This window comes from Lemur catta, chromosome 16, assembly GCF_020740605.2.
Source record: "Lemur catta isolate mLemCat1 chromosome 16, mLemCat1.pri, whole genome shotgun sequence".
NCBI lineage: Eukaryota > Metazoa > Chordata > Mammalia > Primates > Lemuridae > Lemur > Lemur catta.
The window spans coordinates 23,379,604-23,394,902 of NC_059143.1; the positions used below are offsets into that span (position 1 = coordinate 23,379,604).

Consider the following 15,299-nt stretch of genomic DNA (forward strand, 5'->3'; position numbering starts at 1 on the left):
AAATATTCCAAGACTCCTACTGAATACAAGGACCTCTAGGCTTGTGCCTTAAGGTCCCTGGAAGATCTTGTAAAGAGCAGGGGAAAGTCCAGGCCTGTAGCTTCTGGGGAGTCTTATGTCTTGGAACAAAGAGCCATCCATTGGTGGACCCTCTCTCAGGAAAACTGCAGCAAGGAGAGCTCTTTATGGACAGCTAAGCACGGCACCTGGAACAAACTGCTGCCTGACACTCAGGGCTGTCCATGTTCTGGCTCCAGCTTTTCAGCTACCACAGCCGTTTCTGCATCCTATCCAGCCCTATTCAGTGGCCCAACAGAACTTGTTTTTCCTCATTTGTGCTTAAAGCTGTCCCAGCTTCCATCCCCACCTGCTCATACTGTTCTGTTTGGATGCCCATCGCTCTCGCCTCTCTGCTCCCTGCGCTCACTGCAACAGTCGTCGTCTCCAATGAAGGCACCTCTCATTCGTCCCCCAACCAGAAGTTTCCCTTTCTCTTCTGAACTCCCACACACGTGATATCTCTCTCTCCTTTTATCACCTTTTAACTCATTTAACATTCATCTCTTTTCATCTGTTACCTTCCCTAAAACTGAGAAGTATTAATATTAGGGCTGAGTCCAGGTCTTATCAATGGTTGCATTTTTAGCATCTAGCCCAGCAACTCTATGGTTTTGAAACTGAGTTCTGCACAGCCCCGGGGTTCTGGAGAGATGTCCTGAGACCACTCGGTAGGGGCAGAGAGTGGGCAGGGGCATGAGGAAGGCCCCCTCCCTCCAACCCGTGTTTTAGTCAGATGGGTTTTAACTCTTCTGTATATTGGGATTCAGGTAAGGTTTTTTTTTTCCCCAAAAAAAGGGTTCTTTTAGAGATAGAAAAAAGTAAACCACTGTAATGGATATTGCCAAACAAATGAATAGAATTATACCTAATGCCTCTAGCACGTTCTCTCTTCAGATGTAATGAAATTCAATGATCAAAAATGAGTAGCAAAGGTTCAGATTGGCCGCCAATCAAAGAACATGGTCAAGATAGAGCCCTTTCTCCTGTTCTGTACGGAACTGTACTGAAATTTTAACTTTACATTAAAATTAAATAGAAGCCCCATCAAGCTCTGAATGTGCTATGTTTAAGGTGTTAAATAGAACCACCCTGGCACCTGGTTCTTGGGTGTGTGTGTGTGTGTGTGTGTGTGTGTGTATACATGAGCACACCCACTATGCGCCGATCTCAGCGTAACTTCAGGGATACAGGAGAGTTACACGGGATGCCGATGTTGCTTTATTCTCCTCTGCTTCCCTTCCCACCCTCAAACGAATTTACACCTTCAGTCGTCCCCAGGACTGCAAATGGCCCTCATAGCCACTCTGTCGCTCCAGCTAAAAATCTGGGCGTTCTGCTCCATCGCTCTCTTTCCTTCCCACCCACATCCACTGCATCAGTAACTGCTGCTGGGTCTGCCTCCGAAACACGCTCTGCAGCAGCTCCCGTGGCCCAGGGGCATCACCGCCTCATTCCTGCGCTGCTGCAATCGCCTCTTCTCTGGCCTCCAGCTTCCTCTCTCCTCCCTGTGATCCATCCTCTAGGTAGCAGCAAAAGTCATGTTCCAACTTCTGTTAAAAACTGTCAAAGCGTTTCTCATCGCACACAGAGTAAAACTCTGACTCCCGACTGGCCAAAATAATCTAGCTAGCGTGTATACTTCACTCCAAACTAAACAGATTGGCTCATTCTAATAATAGTCAGCTGGGGAGTTTTCCCTTAAGAAAACAGATTAGTGGGCGACTGGGCAGAGAGAGAGAGAGAGAGCTCCAGAAGGCCTGGCACACCACTCACTCGCAACCAGGAGGGACTTACGGCTTCAGACTTGGGAGGCACTGGAGGTGGAGGTAGGGCAGTATCTGAAGACTTCACTGCTGCTCCCAGGGTCCCAGGGACAGGAAGAGGAGAAGCTGCACACTTGGACCGGACAGAACCTCTGAACTGATCACACCTGCTCTTCTCGCTCAGGGAGCGGGCGAGAGGCTGGCGGCTGGGCTTGCCTTCCTCCAGCCACAGCTCTTCGTAAGGAAGCTCCGACCTCCCCGGGGCGCCCGCCGAGTCTTCGCCAGCTTCGGGGAAAAGGTAGTCGCTCCCACTGTCGCCGGAGTCCTGATAGGGCAGGATGTCGTGAGGGAAGGGGGCCCACTCCCCGCCCAGGTCCCTGCAGCCGTGCAGGTTCACCTCGCTGTTGCCGTGGAGGTTGCTGCCGTACACGCAGACCGAGAGCCGGTGGAAGGACTGGGTCAGCTCGTCGCGGGCGTAGCTGAGCGAGTTGGGCACGTGGTTGTGGCCGGAGCAGCGGCCCTTCTTGGGGCTCTTGCAGTCCTCGGTCCAGTCGGTTTTCACGTCGCGGACAGCCCGCGAATACTCATCAATGTCGAACTGTTCTTGGCAGATACCCAGCCAGTGATGGACCAGGGTTTCGGGCCACCCCTCCCCCTTCACCAGGTGCTCCGGGAGGCTGAACTTGGGGACGGTCAAGTGCAAAGGAAAGTGCATGGGGAGGATCTTGTTGTTCCGCAGCACGCAGCAAACCACCACCGTCTTGGTCTGGATGTTGACAAACTTGTAGCGGTGCCCCTCGCGGATGAAGTGGAGGTCGTAGGGGTTTCTTGGCGGGGGGCTGGGCACGGTCACATTCACAGGAAGCCTCGTTTTCTCCACAATGTTGCGGATGGTGTGTTCACCCTCTTGCATCTGAAGTTCCAGGGGACTTCGGGTGCTAAATCTGCCCTTGCACTGGAATGGAAGGCTGATGCTTTCGTTGGTCCGGTGATTCATGCAGATGAGGCACGGCATTTTGCCTTTGCCCAGCTTGCTGATGGAATTGAGCTTCCCGATCTTCTTGAAGATCGTGTTGAGTCGTGACTTCTCCTTGAAAGTTTTTGCATAAAGGATTTCTGCCTGTCCCATCAGAGTGAGTTCATCCCCAGTACACAGGGTGATGTTGTAAACTTCAGTGTCCTCGTGGCATTCACCTGAAGCAACCTAAAATATGACAGATCAAATTTTAGCTTAGTCTCTTTCATCTGTTCGCACAAGGTCTTAACTTCCTATTAAGACACACACAGAGAGGAAAATGCTGTGCTTTGTTGTAATACTAAATTTAGACATTCCGTTTTTTTAATAACATTAATGTGGTTTTAACAATAACCACTTTTTGTACAAGATATATTAGTTTAGACTTTTAGAAACATCTTTTTTCCCTGCAGATGCAGAGTAGTCTATCGTCTAGACAATTATTAATATTAATACTTTGGGACATTAATATTATCATTATTTCTTTTTCAGTTATGAGTAATGCTTTCATAAACACTCATGTAGAAAATTCCTTGCTTTTTATTATTTAAAATTTTACTATTTTTTTTACTTTTTAAAATTTTACTAAATTTTTAAGATTTGGAATTGAGACAAAGAATTTAAAAGTGTTTTATTTCTCCATTTTCTTTTATATTATTATACAAACTATTCATGCTCATTGGAAGAAATATTAGAACATATAAATATAAAAATGAAAAAATTCTGTACTCTCTTACCACTAAAGATAATCTGCCAGTAATTTTACACTAATAGAAAGAAAGAAAAAAAAACCAAATAGGATCTATCTTTCCATATCAGAGATACATAAATACATATGCACACAATTGTGTTTCTGAGTATATAAACTATAATCTATCCATTACTCCCCAGGTATATACTTCGTCAATTGTAATACTGACTTAATGTATTCTATTATATATGGATGTGCCTTAATTTATTTGACCAGTTCCTTACTGTTAGATGGGTTTTTCCAATGTTTAGCAATTACAAATAGTAGTGCAACGAACTTTTTACAGATCATTTCTTTAGGATAAGGTACCAGAAATAGAAATGCATGGACAAAAGCTACATATATATTTGTGTATATATATATGCATTGCCCATTGTGTTTCATCAATGTTATATTTATTTTTATGTCTATCACTTTATGAAATTATGTCTCCCTATACCCACGCTGAAGTTTACTTCATGTTTACCAGTATGAAATGTAAAGCATGCGTCCTGAATTTATTTATTCTTGTTTTATTTTAAATATCTTTGATTATTATTGAAAAAAAGTCAGAAAGAACTTTTTAAAAACTTAAAATTGAAAGTAAATGGAAACAGATAAACCCAACTGTATTTCAAATCAATAAAATAACCACTCTGGGGACAGAGAAATAATCCGAGTAACTGGAATGCTGTATTTGACCATATAATGCTGCAGGGGAAAAAAAGGCCAATAAATATTGTGCTCCTTTTAGATTTATTTTCATACGGATGTGGGAGGAATGACTCTGAGTGAAATTTATGTGTATTGTAAGACTGAATGAACAGGTAAATGTGTTGATGTTATGGATGTTATAGTTTTCATTACAGGAGAGACAGAAATATGGAATGGAGAAAGGCAAGCAAGGCAAGAAAGAACTTCTTGGGGGTTGGATTGGAATTGGAGATATCAGTATTAACTTACAATTTTAAGAAGCTATTCACATACAGACACATGTATATCTTAGCTTTTCCCTTTCCAAACAACCAGAAGGTAAGACTCCTAGTATCTCATACCTAGTACCCAAACCATTCCCCCACTAAAAGGAACCAGAGCTCCTTGGAGAAATGACTGACTTCAGGGGAAGGGCAGAAAATGTACAGGATGAGCTTGGAACATTCTATTGTGCCAGAAAGTAAAGTGCTCCTAAGATGATGAGAACAAGCCAAAAAGACACAGGAGCCAGCCAGAATGGGCTCCCACTGGCAAAATCTGGGACAATTGGAACATCAAAATAAATAATAACCGTAATGAATTATTACAATCTGTTGACTAAAATAGGAATGTCTAAGTTCATGCTGATAGCAAAAAGAACAAATTAAAAAAATGCGTGCAGGAAAAGCTGACAAATGTGTACAGGATTGGGAAATCATAATTTTGTAACTTTATTATTTATTACTATTAAACTTTATGCTATTATAACTTTACTACTATAGTAAGGATTGGTTTATACAAGAATCATCAATAGATGCTCAATTTATAGAAGTTTGATGAAGAGCAAGTTATGTGCATGGTCTTAACGTGTCTTCCCCCAGAATGCTTATTAACTGCAAGGGAGAAAAAGGCAACTATATAGTGAAGAAATTGCACAACACCTGGACCACATGATCACATTTAATATCACCAAAGGCATACTGACGTTGCCTGCTTCTGAATGTGATTCCCTGAGAAGTTCATGACCTGACTTACGTAACATTCCAGCTAAAACTGCATTACCGAAATCTAATCATGAGGAAATATCAGATAAACCCAAACTGAGAAATAGTCTATAAAGCGTCTGGAGTGTATTCTTAACAAAATGTCCATGCCATAAAAGACAAAGGCAGAAGAACTGCTCCAGATTAAAGTGAAATAAAGAGAAATGAAAAGTAAATGCAATTACACTATTGGGACCGTTGGCAAATTTGGAATAGCGACTGTAAATAAAAGTATTATCACTGTGAACTTTCCTGAGTGTCCTGTGTTTACATAAGGAAATACTCTTATTCTTAGGAAATATACATGGATATATTAAGGGGTAGGAGCATAATGTATTCAATTAACTCTCAAATGATTCAGAAAAAGCTAAGTTACATTGTACATACGTATGTATATGTTTTGGGTGGGGGGCGCTGGAGGATGATAAAACGAATATGCCAAAATGGTAAAAGTTGGTGAATCTGACTAAAGTGTTGCAGTGTTCTGAGAGTCTTCATATTATTCTTGTAACATTTCTTTGAACTGAGATTATTTAATAATTAAAAGGTTAAAAAAAAGAAGTTTTAGATATTTTTTACCTGCTTATTTTTCCAGATGAACTTTAGAATCATTTTGTCCATGGTTGGCACTGATAATTTTATTTGAAGTGCATTAAATCTACATGGTGTTTTGGCAAAAAGTGACATCATTATAATAGCATTTCCAAATAGGCACAGTGATAATTGTCATCATTTATTCAGACCTTTTATTTCCTTTATTAGCATTTAAGTTTGCCTTCATTATTAATCCTTGGGCATTGCGTTGATTTGTAGTTGTTGAGTATGTTTTTGTTGCTATTCTGTGTGTGTAATATCTTGCTGTAATCATTTCTGCAGCTGATTCTCTTGGGATTAGTAGGTGATTATATCTCATACACATGATGAAAATCTATCTTCATCTTTTCAATTTTCATCCCTTCTCTCCCGTAACAGAGTGGGAGTGGTGAGAGTGAGCATTTTTATGATGTTTCAGATTTGTCTTTCAATATAAAACTGTGAGAAATTTGTCGGCTTGAGATAAATACTCTTTATCATATAAGTAGTGTGCCTTTCCTATTCTAATTTCTAAAAGTTTCTACAAAGAAATTTTTAAGAATTTTAATCAAATGCTGTTTCTGTATTGAATAAGATGGTCATATATCTATTTTTAATTTTTTTGATGTACTGATTTCATATAATAGATTCCAAAACATTAAAATAACTCTAGATGCTTAAAAAAAACTATGAGATCATAGTACACTTAAGACAATACTGCATGATTCTCTGATAGCATTTGATCTATGACTTATGTGTCACAATCACTGGTGATATTGGTCTACAGTCTTATTATGCTACCTTTATCAGGTTTTGGCATCAGGCTTACATTAACCTTGAGATTAAACTCTTTCTTTTATGTTAATAAAAATGTGTCTGGGTAAAGGGATTGACAATATTCACACTGCTTACTGAGTAGCAACCATCAGTATGTATTTAGAAAACTAGGAATAACAACCTTTGGGCCCGGCAAGGTGGCTCACGCCTATAATCCTAGCACTCTGGGAGGCCGAGGTGGGAAGATCGTTTGAGCTCAGGAGTTCAAGACCAGCCTGAGCAAGAGCGAGACCCCCATCTCTACTAAAAAAATAGAAAGAAATTAGCTGGACAACTTAAAATATATAGAAAAAATTAGCCGGGCATGGTGGCGCATGCCTGTAGTCCCAGCTATTCGAGAGGCTGAGGCAGGAGGATGGCCTGAACCCAGGAGTTTGAGGTTGCTGTGAGCTAGGCTGATGCCACAGCACTCTAGCCTGGGCAACAGAGTGAGACTCTGTCTCAAAAAAAAAAAAGAAAAAAAAAAAAAAAAGAAAAAGAAAAGAACAACCTTTGTAAATAATTTCTTATCTACTATTCTAGGTCATCTCTGTAAAATTTTAATCTCTGGAATAAGCAATTTGTCAATCACCATTAGTACTATAAAAAACAAACAGCTCTGTTGTTTCCAAAGTGAAGTGAATTTCTCTGTAGGAGTCCTTGTAAGTACATAATGGACAGCATACTATTCTTTTAATGGCAATTCATGCTGCTAAGGTTTAAAGTTCATTTTAGATGACTCAGATACATGTTATTTTTTAACAAGACCTCAACTTAACTGTGTTTACTGTTATCACAAAAGTTATTAGAATTATCTCTTTTTTTTTTTGAGAGAGGGTCTTGCTATATTGCCCAGGCTGGTCTTGAACTCACGGGATCCTCCCACCTCAGCCTCCCGAGTACCTGGGACTACAGATGTGTGCCAACATGCCTGGCTTGTGTTTCCTTTTAGATTCAGTATTCATCTGGCTCTAATATAGATGCTAGGCTTCTAAACTGGAGTAAGCCTAGGAATTTAAACAAATAAACAAATTTTTAACTTTTTATTTGAAATAATTTCAGCTTTGCATAGAAGTTGCAAAGGTACTATGGACAGTTCCTGTATACCATTCACCCAGCTTCTCCTGTTCACATCTTACATGACCATGAACATTTATCAAAACTAAGAAATTAACAATGGTACAATACTATTATATAAACTATAAGCTTTATTAGGATTTCATCAGTTTATTCCCCCCACTGATGTTCTTTTTCTATCTTAGGATCCAACCAGGATACCACATTGCTTTTAGTCCTCCGAGCTGTGAGTTTCTTGGTCTTGTTATGACCTTGACAGCTTTGAAAAATACAGCTTAGGTATTCTTTTTTTTTTTTTTAAGAGTTAATAAATCATTTATAAATGATGATGCTTGACACATATGAGGGCTGCCTTTTCCTATAGCATCTGCAGCTTCAAGGTTTCAATTATTTTATTCTCTTGACTTTGGTCACCAAGAATTATTTGCTATTCATTTCAACTTTTGCTTTCTTTATCCTTAAGCATTTTACTTTCAACTAGCAGCTAGTTAAACTTGCAACAATACAGATCAGGTCAGCATTACTGCCCATAGTCCAAATCTGGCCCATTATCTGATTTTGTAAATAAAGTTTTATTAGGACAATGCCACGCCCACTCATTTATACTATTAACTAAACTACAAGCTGAGTTTGAATCCTGCCTTTACCGTTAAGTGACCTCAGACAAAGTGTTTTACTTTTTTGAGTCTCAGGTTTCTCACCTGTAAAATGGAACACCACCATCTATTTTGCACACTAAGGGAATGTATGTAAATAACTGCCCACAGAGCTTGGCACATGGTGGGCTTTCAATAAGTAGCGGCCATTATTACTATTACTTTCATTAACAACAAAAACCATTTACTTCTTATAATTGTTTCACGTTGCCTTTTCACATCTCTGTTTCACATCTCTGTATTTTCATGTTGATTTCTAAGTTTTCATCCACTACTGTTTTCAAGCCCAAACCACTATTTTGAAGCATTATCCTTCTCTCTGTATTGAAGACTTGTTCAAGTTTTTATTGAACATGTTATACCAGAATAAAACTTAATGTCAGGATTCTATAGTTATATCCCAAAGGAAGGGAACATATGAAAATGATTCAAAATAATAACATTTTAGAATAGACTAGTTTGCAAAGCTCTCAGCTGCATTGCTATACTTCCTTTTTATTGGAACTTTGTGAGAAACTTGGCAGTTCATATATTTGGAGAAAGATGAAGACAGGGATGTTGAGGGAAAGGGTGCACATGAGATGTGAGAAACACACACACGTTCACTCAGACAGCAAACTATTTCCAGTTAATATACAGGGAGCCAACAACGGTGCTTCCCAAATGTGAAGGAATAACAAAGCATATGTTTCTTTTTATCTCTTTAAGTTTGACATTTACTATTATTTTTCCTAATTTACCTTTATAAACAAATACCTTTCAGAATGAATTAGAGGTCTAGTGAAGTACTGCACAACCAATGAACTAAAAAGAGAATGTCTACTAGTTTGTGAGACACAGACAGTACATGTACAGATTAAACACATCAAAGTTATCTTTACTAAAGACCACTATCTGGGCACATCCACAACAGTTTTGTCTACATTTTTATGTACGTGTGTACTTCTTAAGTTACTCCTACTCCCAAACATAAAAATGCCTAACATATGTGAGTACACTCTGTAATTCCATGCTTCCAACTCTGATGTCATTATTAATACTGCCAATTAGCCTTGCATAAATTATGAAAGTACTGACCCATTCTGTGGTCACTATTAGTGACAGATGAAGACTCTCATAAATAAATCCTCTTCCTTTAGCAGCTGAGCCAAATAGGCTCCTTAGGTTTCCACAGATATAATTTATTTGCATAATTTCTTTCCTTTTTAATTTTTTTTTAATAGCAAAAGAAACAATGCGTTCTGTCTAAGTGCTCTGGTATGTGTGCCTGGTTAATGTTTCCAGTTTCAATGTTTCCTGAGAGGAAGTAATTCAAAGTGTGCTATCTAAACAACTCTTAATAGGTCTAATCCAGGAAACTATCAGGGTTGTACTTTTTACTGTTCATCATATTACTCAGAATTAATACCCATGGTCAAGAAATATTTTTTTTTTTTTTTTTTTGAGACAGAGTGTCGCTTTGTTGCCCTGGCTAGAGTGAGTGCCGTGGCATCAGCCTAGTTCACAGCAACCTCAAACTCCTGGGCTTAAGCAATGCTACTGCCTCAGCCTCCCGAGTAGCTGGGACTACAGGCATGCGCCACCATGCCCGGCTAATTTTTTTTTATATATATTTTAGTTGGCCAGATAATTTCTTTCTATTTTTAGTAGAGACGGGGTCTCGCTCTTGCTCAGGCTGGTCTCGAACTCCTGACCTCGAGCGATCCACTCGCCTCGGCCTCCCAGAGTGCTAGGATGACAGGCGTGAGCCACCACGCCCGGCCAAGAAATATTTTAAAACAATGATATAAAATTTTTCACTCACACCCACATTCATGTACTCTGAAGATTCTGGCAATAGGAAATCTGTTCTCTAACAACAGTTGTTCTAAAGATCAAACATGTAACAGAGGTTAAAATTCCAAGTCTTCAGTAAAAATCAGGATTGATCTGATTGATATACAGATTAACTAAACAATATTTGACTAATGTTGCACTATGATCCCCTAAATTCAATTTTTATAACTCTTTCCTTTGGAAAAATGGCAGAAAATGAGAAAGAAAGTACATTAAGAGTTAAGATAAATGTCAACCCTGAGTGTTGGTGTTTTCTTTTTTTAAAACAAACCAGGAAATAGGGCAAGAATGACAAGTACAATGGCAATGATTTAATTTGTGACGGCACAGCAGAGGGCTTGCCAACTGGTAGTTTTTTGGAGGAGGTCTCGAAACCTCAGATGACAAAAAAAGCACTGAGCTGTCTTCAAACACTGAAATAATTAACCTCACAATTGTACCCAATTTATCACTCTGAATGAATCTTGAAAGTAAGTGACATCTGACTCACCCGAAGGAAAACATGCAATTTTTAAAAAGTGGAAAATAAAAATAAAAACTGGCTACATCGAAATCCATTCACTCTCACCTACAGATGCTGTCTAAAAAAAGAAAAGAAATCCATTCAATCTTCATTTTTAAAATTCCTTTTTTACATCTGACAAAATTCAGGTTGCACAGTAATCAACAATTTCTGACCTTTCTGGAATACAGCCAAGAACAAGGCCATGAGCTAACCAAAAAGATGGGATGTCGCTGACGTTAGGGATTATGGGAAAAGCCTGTAAGGTCCTTAATTTAGTGTACTTAAGCCTATCTCATCAAAATTCTATCAAACGTGGTTACCAATTTCCAGCCCACATCAGAAGAGAAGTAGAAATTAAAAACAGAAACAGGGACTGTTAAGGCAGGTATTCTGACAAACACAAGAGGCAACAAACAAACAAAAATTTAAAATGAGACTATACAACACCAAATCCTCAGGGTTCAGAGTCTCTCCATATAAAGGCAAGAGTCATACTCATCTCAAGAGGTGCTGAGTGCTTCAAGAAAATACAGAACAGGAGGTGAAGGTGCGTTTACATTCTGTTCAAGTACTCTCGTTGAGATGGTAGAAAAGTGTACTCTTAAGATACTGAAAGGAAATTATAGTCATTTTGGACAGAATTTTGTTAAAAATCACAAGTACCCCCAAAACTGGTGAGCTAGAATTACTCATGCTCTAAAGGCTCAGGAGAGGAGGTAGGAAATGTTGGAGCAAATGATCCCTAGTTATTTTGAAAAATCACAGGAAAAAACTGCCTCCCTGGCGTTATTATAAACTTAAAACACAAGGAAGAGATTCCTTTTCTGAATTATGGAGACAGAAACTAGGAACGGTATTTTAAACTAGAAATGGTGGTTACAACTGAACTATACTCTGAAAACAAAACATAACAAGACAAGAAAAAACCCCAAAGAACACGAAATGTTTCAGTACTACTATTTTATATTACTTTACAGGTCAATTACATGATGGCCAATGTATGCAGAACAAAGTCTACCAATAAACTGTTCTTGCATTTTAAAAGACAAACATGATTAGAAAGATGGCAGAGCACAGTTATGAGAAGAGCAGAATCCCAGTCAGCCAAAAACCTCTCCATTGATGTATTTTCAAGGCCCTGTCTGTCATTTGTTCTGTTAAAATGAATACAAAATGTAACAGGACATATGTTTAATTTTAACTACCAAATCTATGGAAGTAAGACACAGTCTAACTGGTTAGCAGAGGGGGAAGGTCTATTCCTCAACACTTTTTCAGATGGCAGCTTTAAAAAGGGTAACTATTAATAGTAGGTTAAGATAAAGAGCACACACAGATTGCCTCAAACCTGCGACTTGAGAAAAAATTGGCTGATTTTCGGTAACCTGGAAGCCTTGGGAGAAATCCTAAGTTCAGTATCAAGTTGCACTGACCATATTAAACTTCAGAACTCGTGCTTGTTTATTCAGCAATGCCTTTTAGCCACTTCAGTGTGTCTTTAACACTGTGTCTAGCAACAATGCAAGAACCCCACTGTAGTCCTGCTTCTCTATTATTACTGGTTAACACTTTAAAGATACCAGGTTAATGCTTCACAGGGATATTTCTGAAGGAGTTCATTTTGGCACGATATCTAATTAATTTTCTAGAAACTACACGGATGCTGACAGAAAACATCAAGATAAGTTGCAAATTTTATTTTTTAAATTCTGGCACCATACTCTGGTATGAATAAGATATAAAAAGGTGCATGTATAACATTCAAAAAAGCTGCCAAATCCTGTGTGTCAGACCAAAAGTGTTTCAGAAATACAAGTAACAGAAGGCTCTTGGCTATGTATCATACAACACGTAATCATTATTAAACATGTGTATTTAAATTTTAAAAAGAAAATGAATTAAGTGTATAAGCTATTGTGTCAAAGGAAAGTATATTGTGATCACCATCTTGGGCCTTATCTCAAATCCACAAAGGGAATGGGATGGAGCAGAAAAATGAAGGTGACCGAACTGAATTAGGAGACCTGGTTTCTATGCCAGGCTTTGCTGTTGAGTAGTTTTGTGGCTTTGTGTGAATCAATGAAGTTTCTTAGCTGTTCCTTAGTTTTCATATTCGTTAAAAGGAGGAGGATTAGGTGATGCCCACAGGCCTTTCGAGATCTAAAATTTGATGATTATAAAAACTTAAAATCTGCAAACTTCCTAGTCCTATTGGATTATCTATAGTATTTTATCATTTTACTCTTGGTCACATTTCTCCATGTTGAGAAGGTCAGCTATTATTTAAGTTCTCTGAACCTTACATGATTTTTTTTTCCAGTTAAAAAAGACACCTCTGGGTATATTTACACAATGGAATACTACTCTGATTTTATAAAGGGGAAAATTACGTCATTTGCAGCAACATGGATCAACATGGAGAACATTATGCTAAGTGAAATAAGCCAGGCACAGAAAGATAAATACTGCATGGTCTCACTTATATGTGGAAATTTAAAAAATTTAACTGATAGACACAGAGAGCAGGCTGGGGAGAAGGGGGAATGAGGACATGTTGGTCAAAGGGTGCATGTTCCAGTTAGATTAGGAGGAAAAAAATACATATTAGAGGTGATGGATATGTTAATTAGCTTGATTCAATCATTCCACCTTGTATTCCTATATCATAGCATCACTTTACACCCCATAAATATATACAATTATAATTTGTCAAAAAAAAATCCTTCTCCCCATACTATAGCAGCTCTGCTGCTAGGCACCAACACCCCCAACCCACAGCAGGTGCCAAAGCTGTCAGCTCAGCTCCCACCCAGGACCACATGGTAAGGAAACTGTTCTGAAGAAGTCTGAGTAAGCAGAGGCAATGACTATAGCACTCACGTCTGACTGCAATCTCACATTCCTGAGTGGGTCACTTTCCCTGGCTGAGACAATGCAAACTTGTTATTTTGCCTTTGGGGAAATGTATGTTGGAACAGCTGAAAGTGTGGATCTCACTAGCTGGAATGAAAACAGCAACATTACAGCATTCAGATTAGGATATTTGGGCTCCCCAGACTTGAGAGCAATAATTTTAATGTAGAAAGCTTTTGGGTTACATCAATGAAGACAGGATGCTTGGGACCCAATGCCAATCCAAGGCTGCCCTTTCTTCCCTCTCTTTCCACAACTGTCACAGTAAAGATAGAACTTAAATTAAAACTTTGTTTGTTAGTCATTATTCGGTTGGCAGAAAATGCATGTGTTCATTGATTGCCCAATAAAGGAGAGAAAAGAAAAGTAAACACATGTGTGGGAAAGTTTCTCATCATTACTGGGCTGGGTTTGAAAAGCTGGAAGACATTTAAAATAATAATTCACTAGGTACTCATGTAATAAGTCTCCAAAAAAGTATCTGAAGTGAAGGGGGTATTTTGAAACAACAACAAAAAACAACTACTATGCACTGAGTTCTTAATAGTAAGACGCTGAGTGTAAAGTATCAGATGAAGAGTACCTGAAATAATCTGTGGTAGGAATTTTTTTTTATATGAAAGTTAATTTTCTATGATTTTATGTTCTGAATGAATGACTGGTTAACTTTTTCTTACAGGTCCAGACAGTAATAATTTTAGGCTCTAAGGGGCATGCAGACTCTGTTGTAATTACTCAACTGTGCTATTGCATAAAAGCAGCCACAGACAATATGTAAGCAAATGGACACGGCTTTGTTCCAATAAAACTTTATTTACAAAAACAGGCAGCCTGTCCAGAGGCCATAGCTTGCCAGTCTCCCACTAGATACTTGCAAAGGACTTGAGTGCATTATTTCACTTAATTCTCACAACACATCTATCAGGTGGGTAGTATCAACCCCATTTTGCAGGTGAAGACTGTGGGCTCAAGGGGTGATGTGATCTGCCCGTGGTTAGAGTCAACGCCCAGAGCTGGGGTCTGAACTCAGCCCCAAATCTGGAGCCTGAGCCACTACACAGTTCAATTTGCTGTTTAGATCACAGTGGCTTGCTTAAAGAAAGAGACAGGGCTTGCAAATTGTTAGTGCAGTTGTTTTTATTATTAAAAGACAGAGGAATGGGCCCTTATTTGGAATGGCCAACTCAGAAATAGGGTATCTTCTGACTTTGGAAGTAAACATGAAAATAGAGATGATTGATAAAATTAAAGAAGATAACTAGGAGAGAGAGAAAAAAGCCTATTATAGTTAAAAAACAAATCTGCAGGAAAGCAAATAACCTTAAAGAAAACTTCTTGTCATGGAAACCAAAAATCAAATGGATGAAGGGGAAACGTGAGAAAGAGGTAGGTAACACTGCTGTTCCGAACACACGGAATGACTTTAGCTTTGTAGGCACTGGAGGAGATGGACACAAATGATCAGCGAGAAGTAACCTGCCCGTGTAACATCCTTTTATTTTCTTGGCCCTCTCATCTCCTATTTTCTGTTCCTGCCACCTCAGCTGCTTGCTCAGATGGATGCAGGTAGATCTGAAACAGAGTTGCTCCTGTTGTTTCCTGTGTTACTGCCTGAAGTT

General features: G+C 38.8%; 1 protein-coding gene across 3 annotated transcripts in view; it reads right to left on the reverse strand.

Moving 5' to 3' along the window:
- The window catches only part of GAREM1 (GRB2 associated regulator of MAPK1 subtype 1), a 177,163-nt gene that overhangs the window by 18,953 nt on the left and 142,911 nt on the right, over positions 1-15,299 (reverse strand). For all 3 annotated transcript variants that reach the window (XM_045527187.1, XM_045527186.1, XM_045527188.1), the window contains exon 4: positions 1,855-3,027. In XM_045527187.1, the coding sequence (XP_045383143.1) occupies positions 1,855-3,027 (1,173 nt within the window). The remainder of the gene's footprint in view (positions 1-1,854; positions 3,028-15,299) is intronic.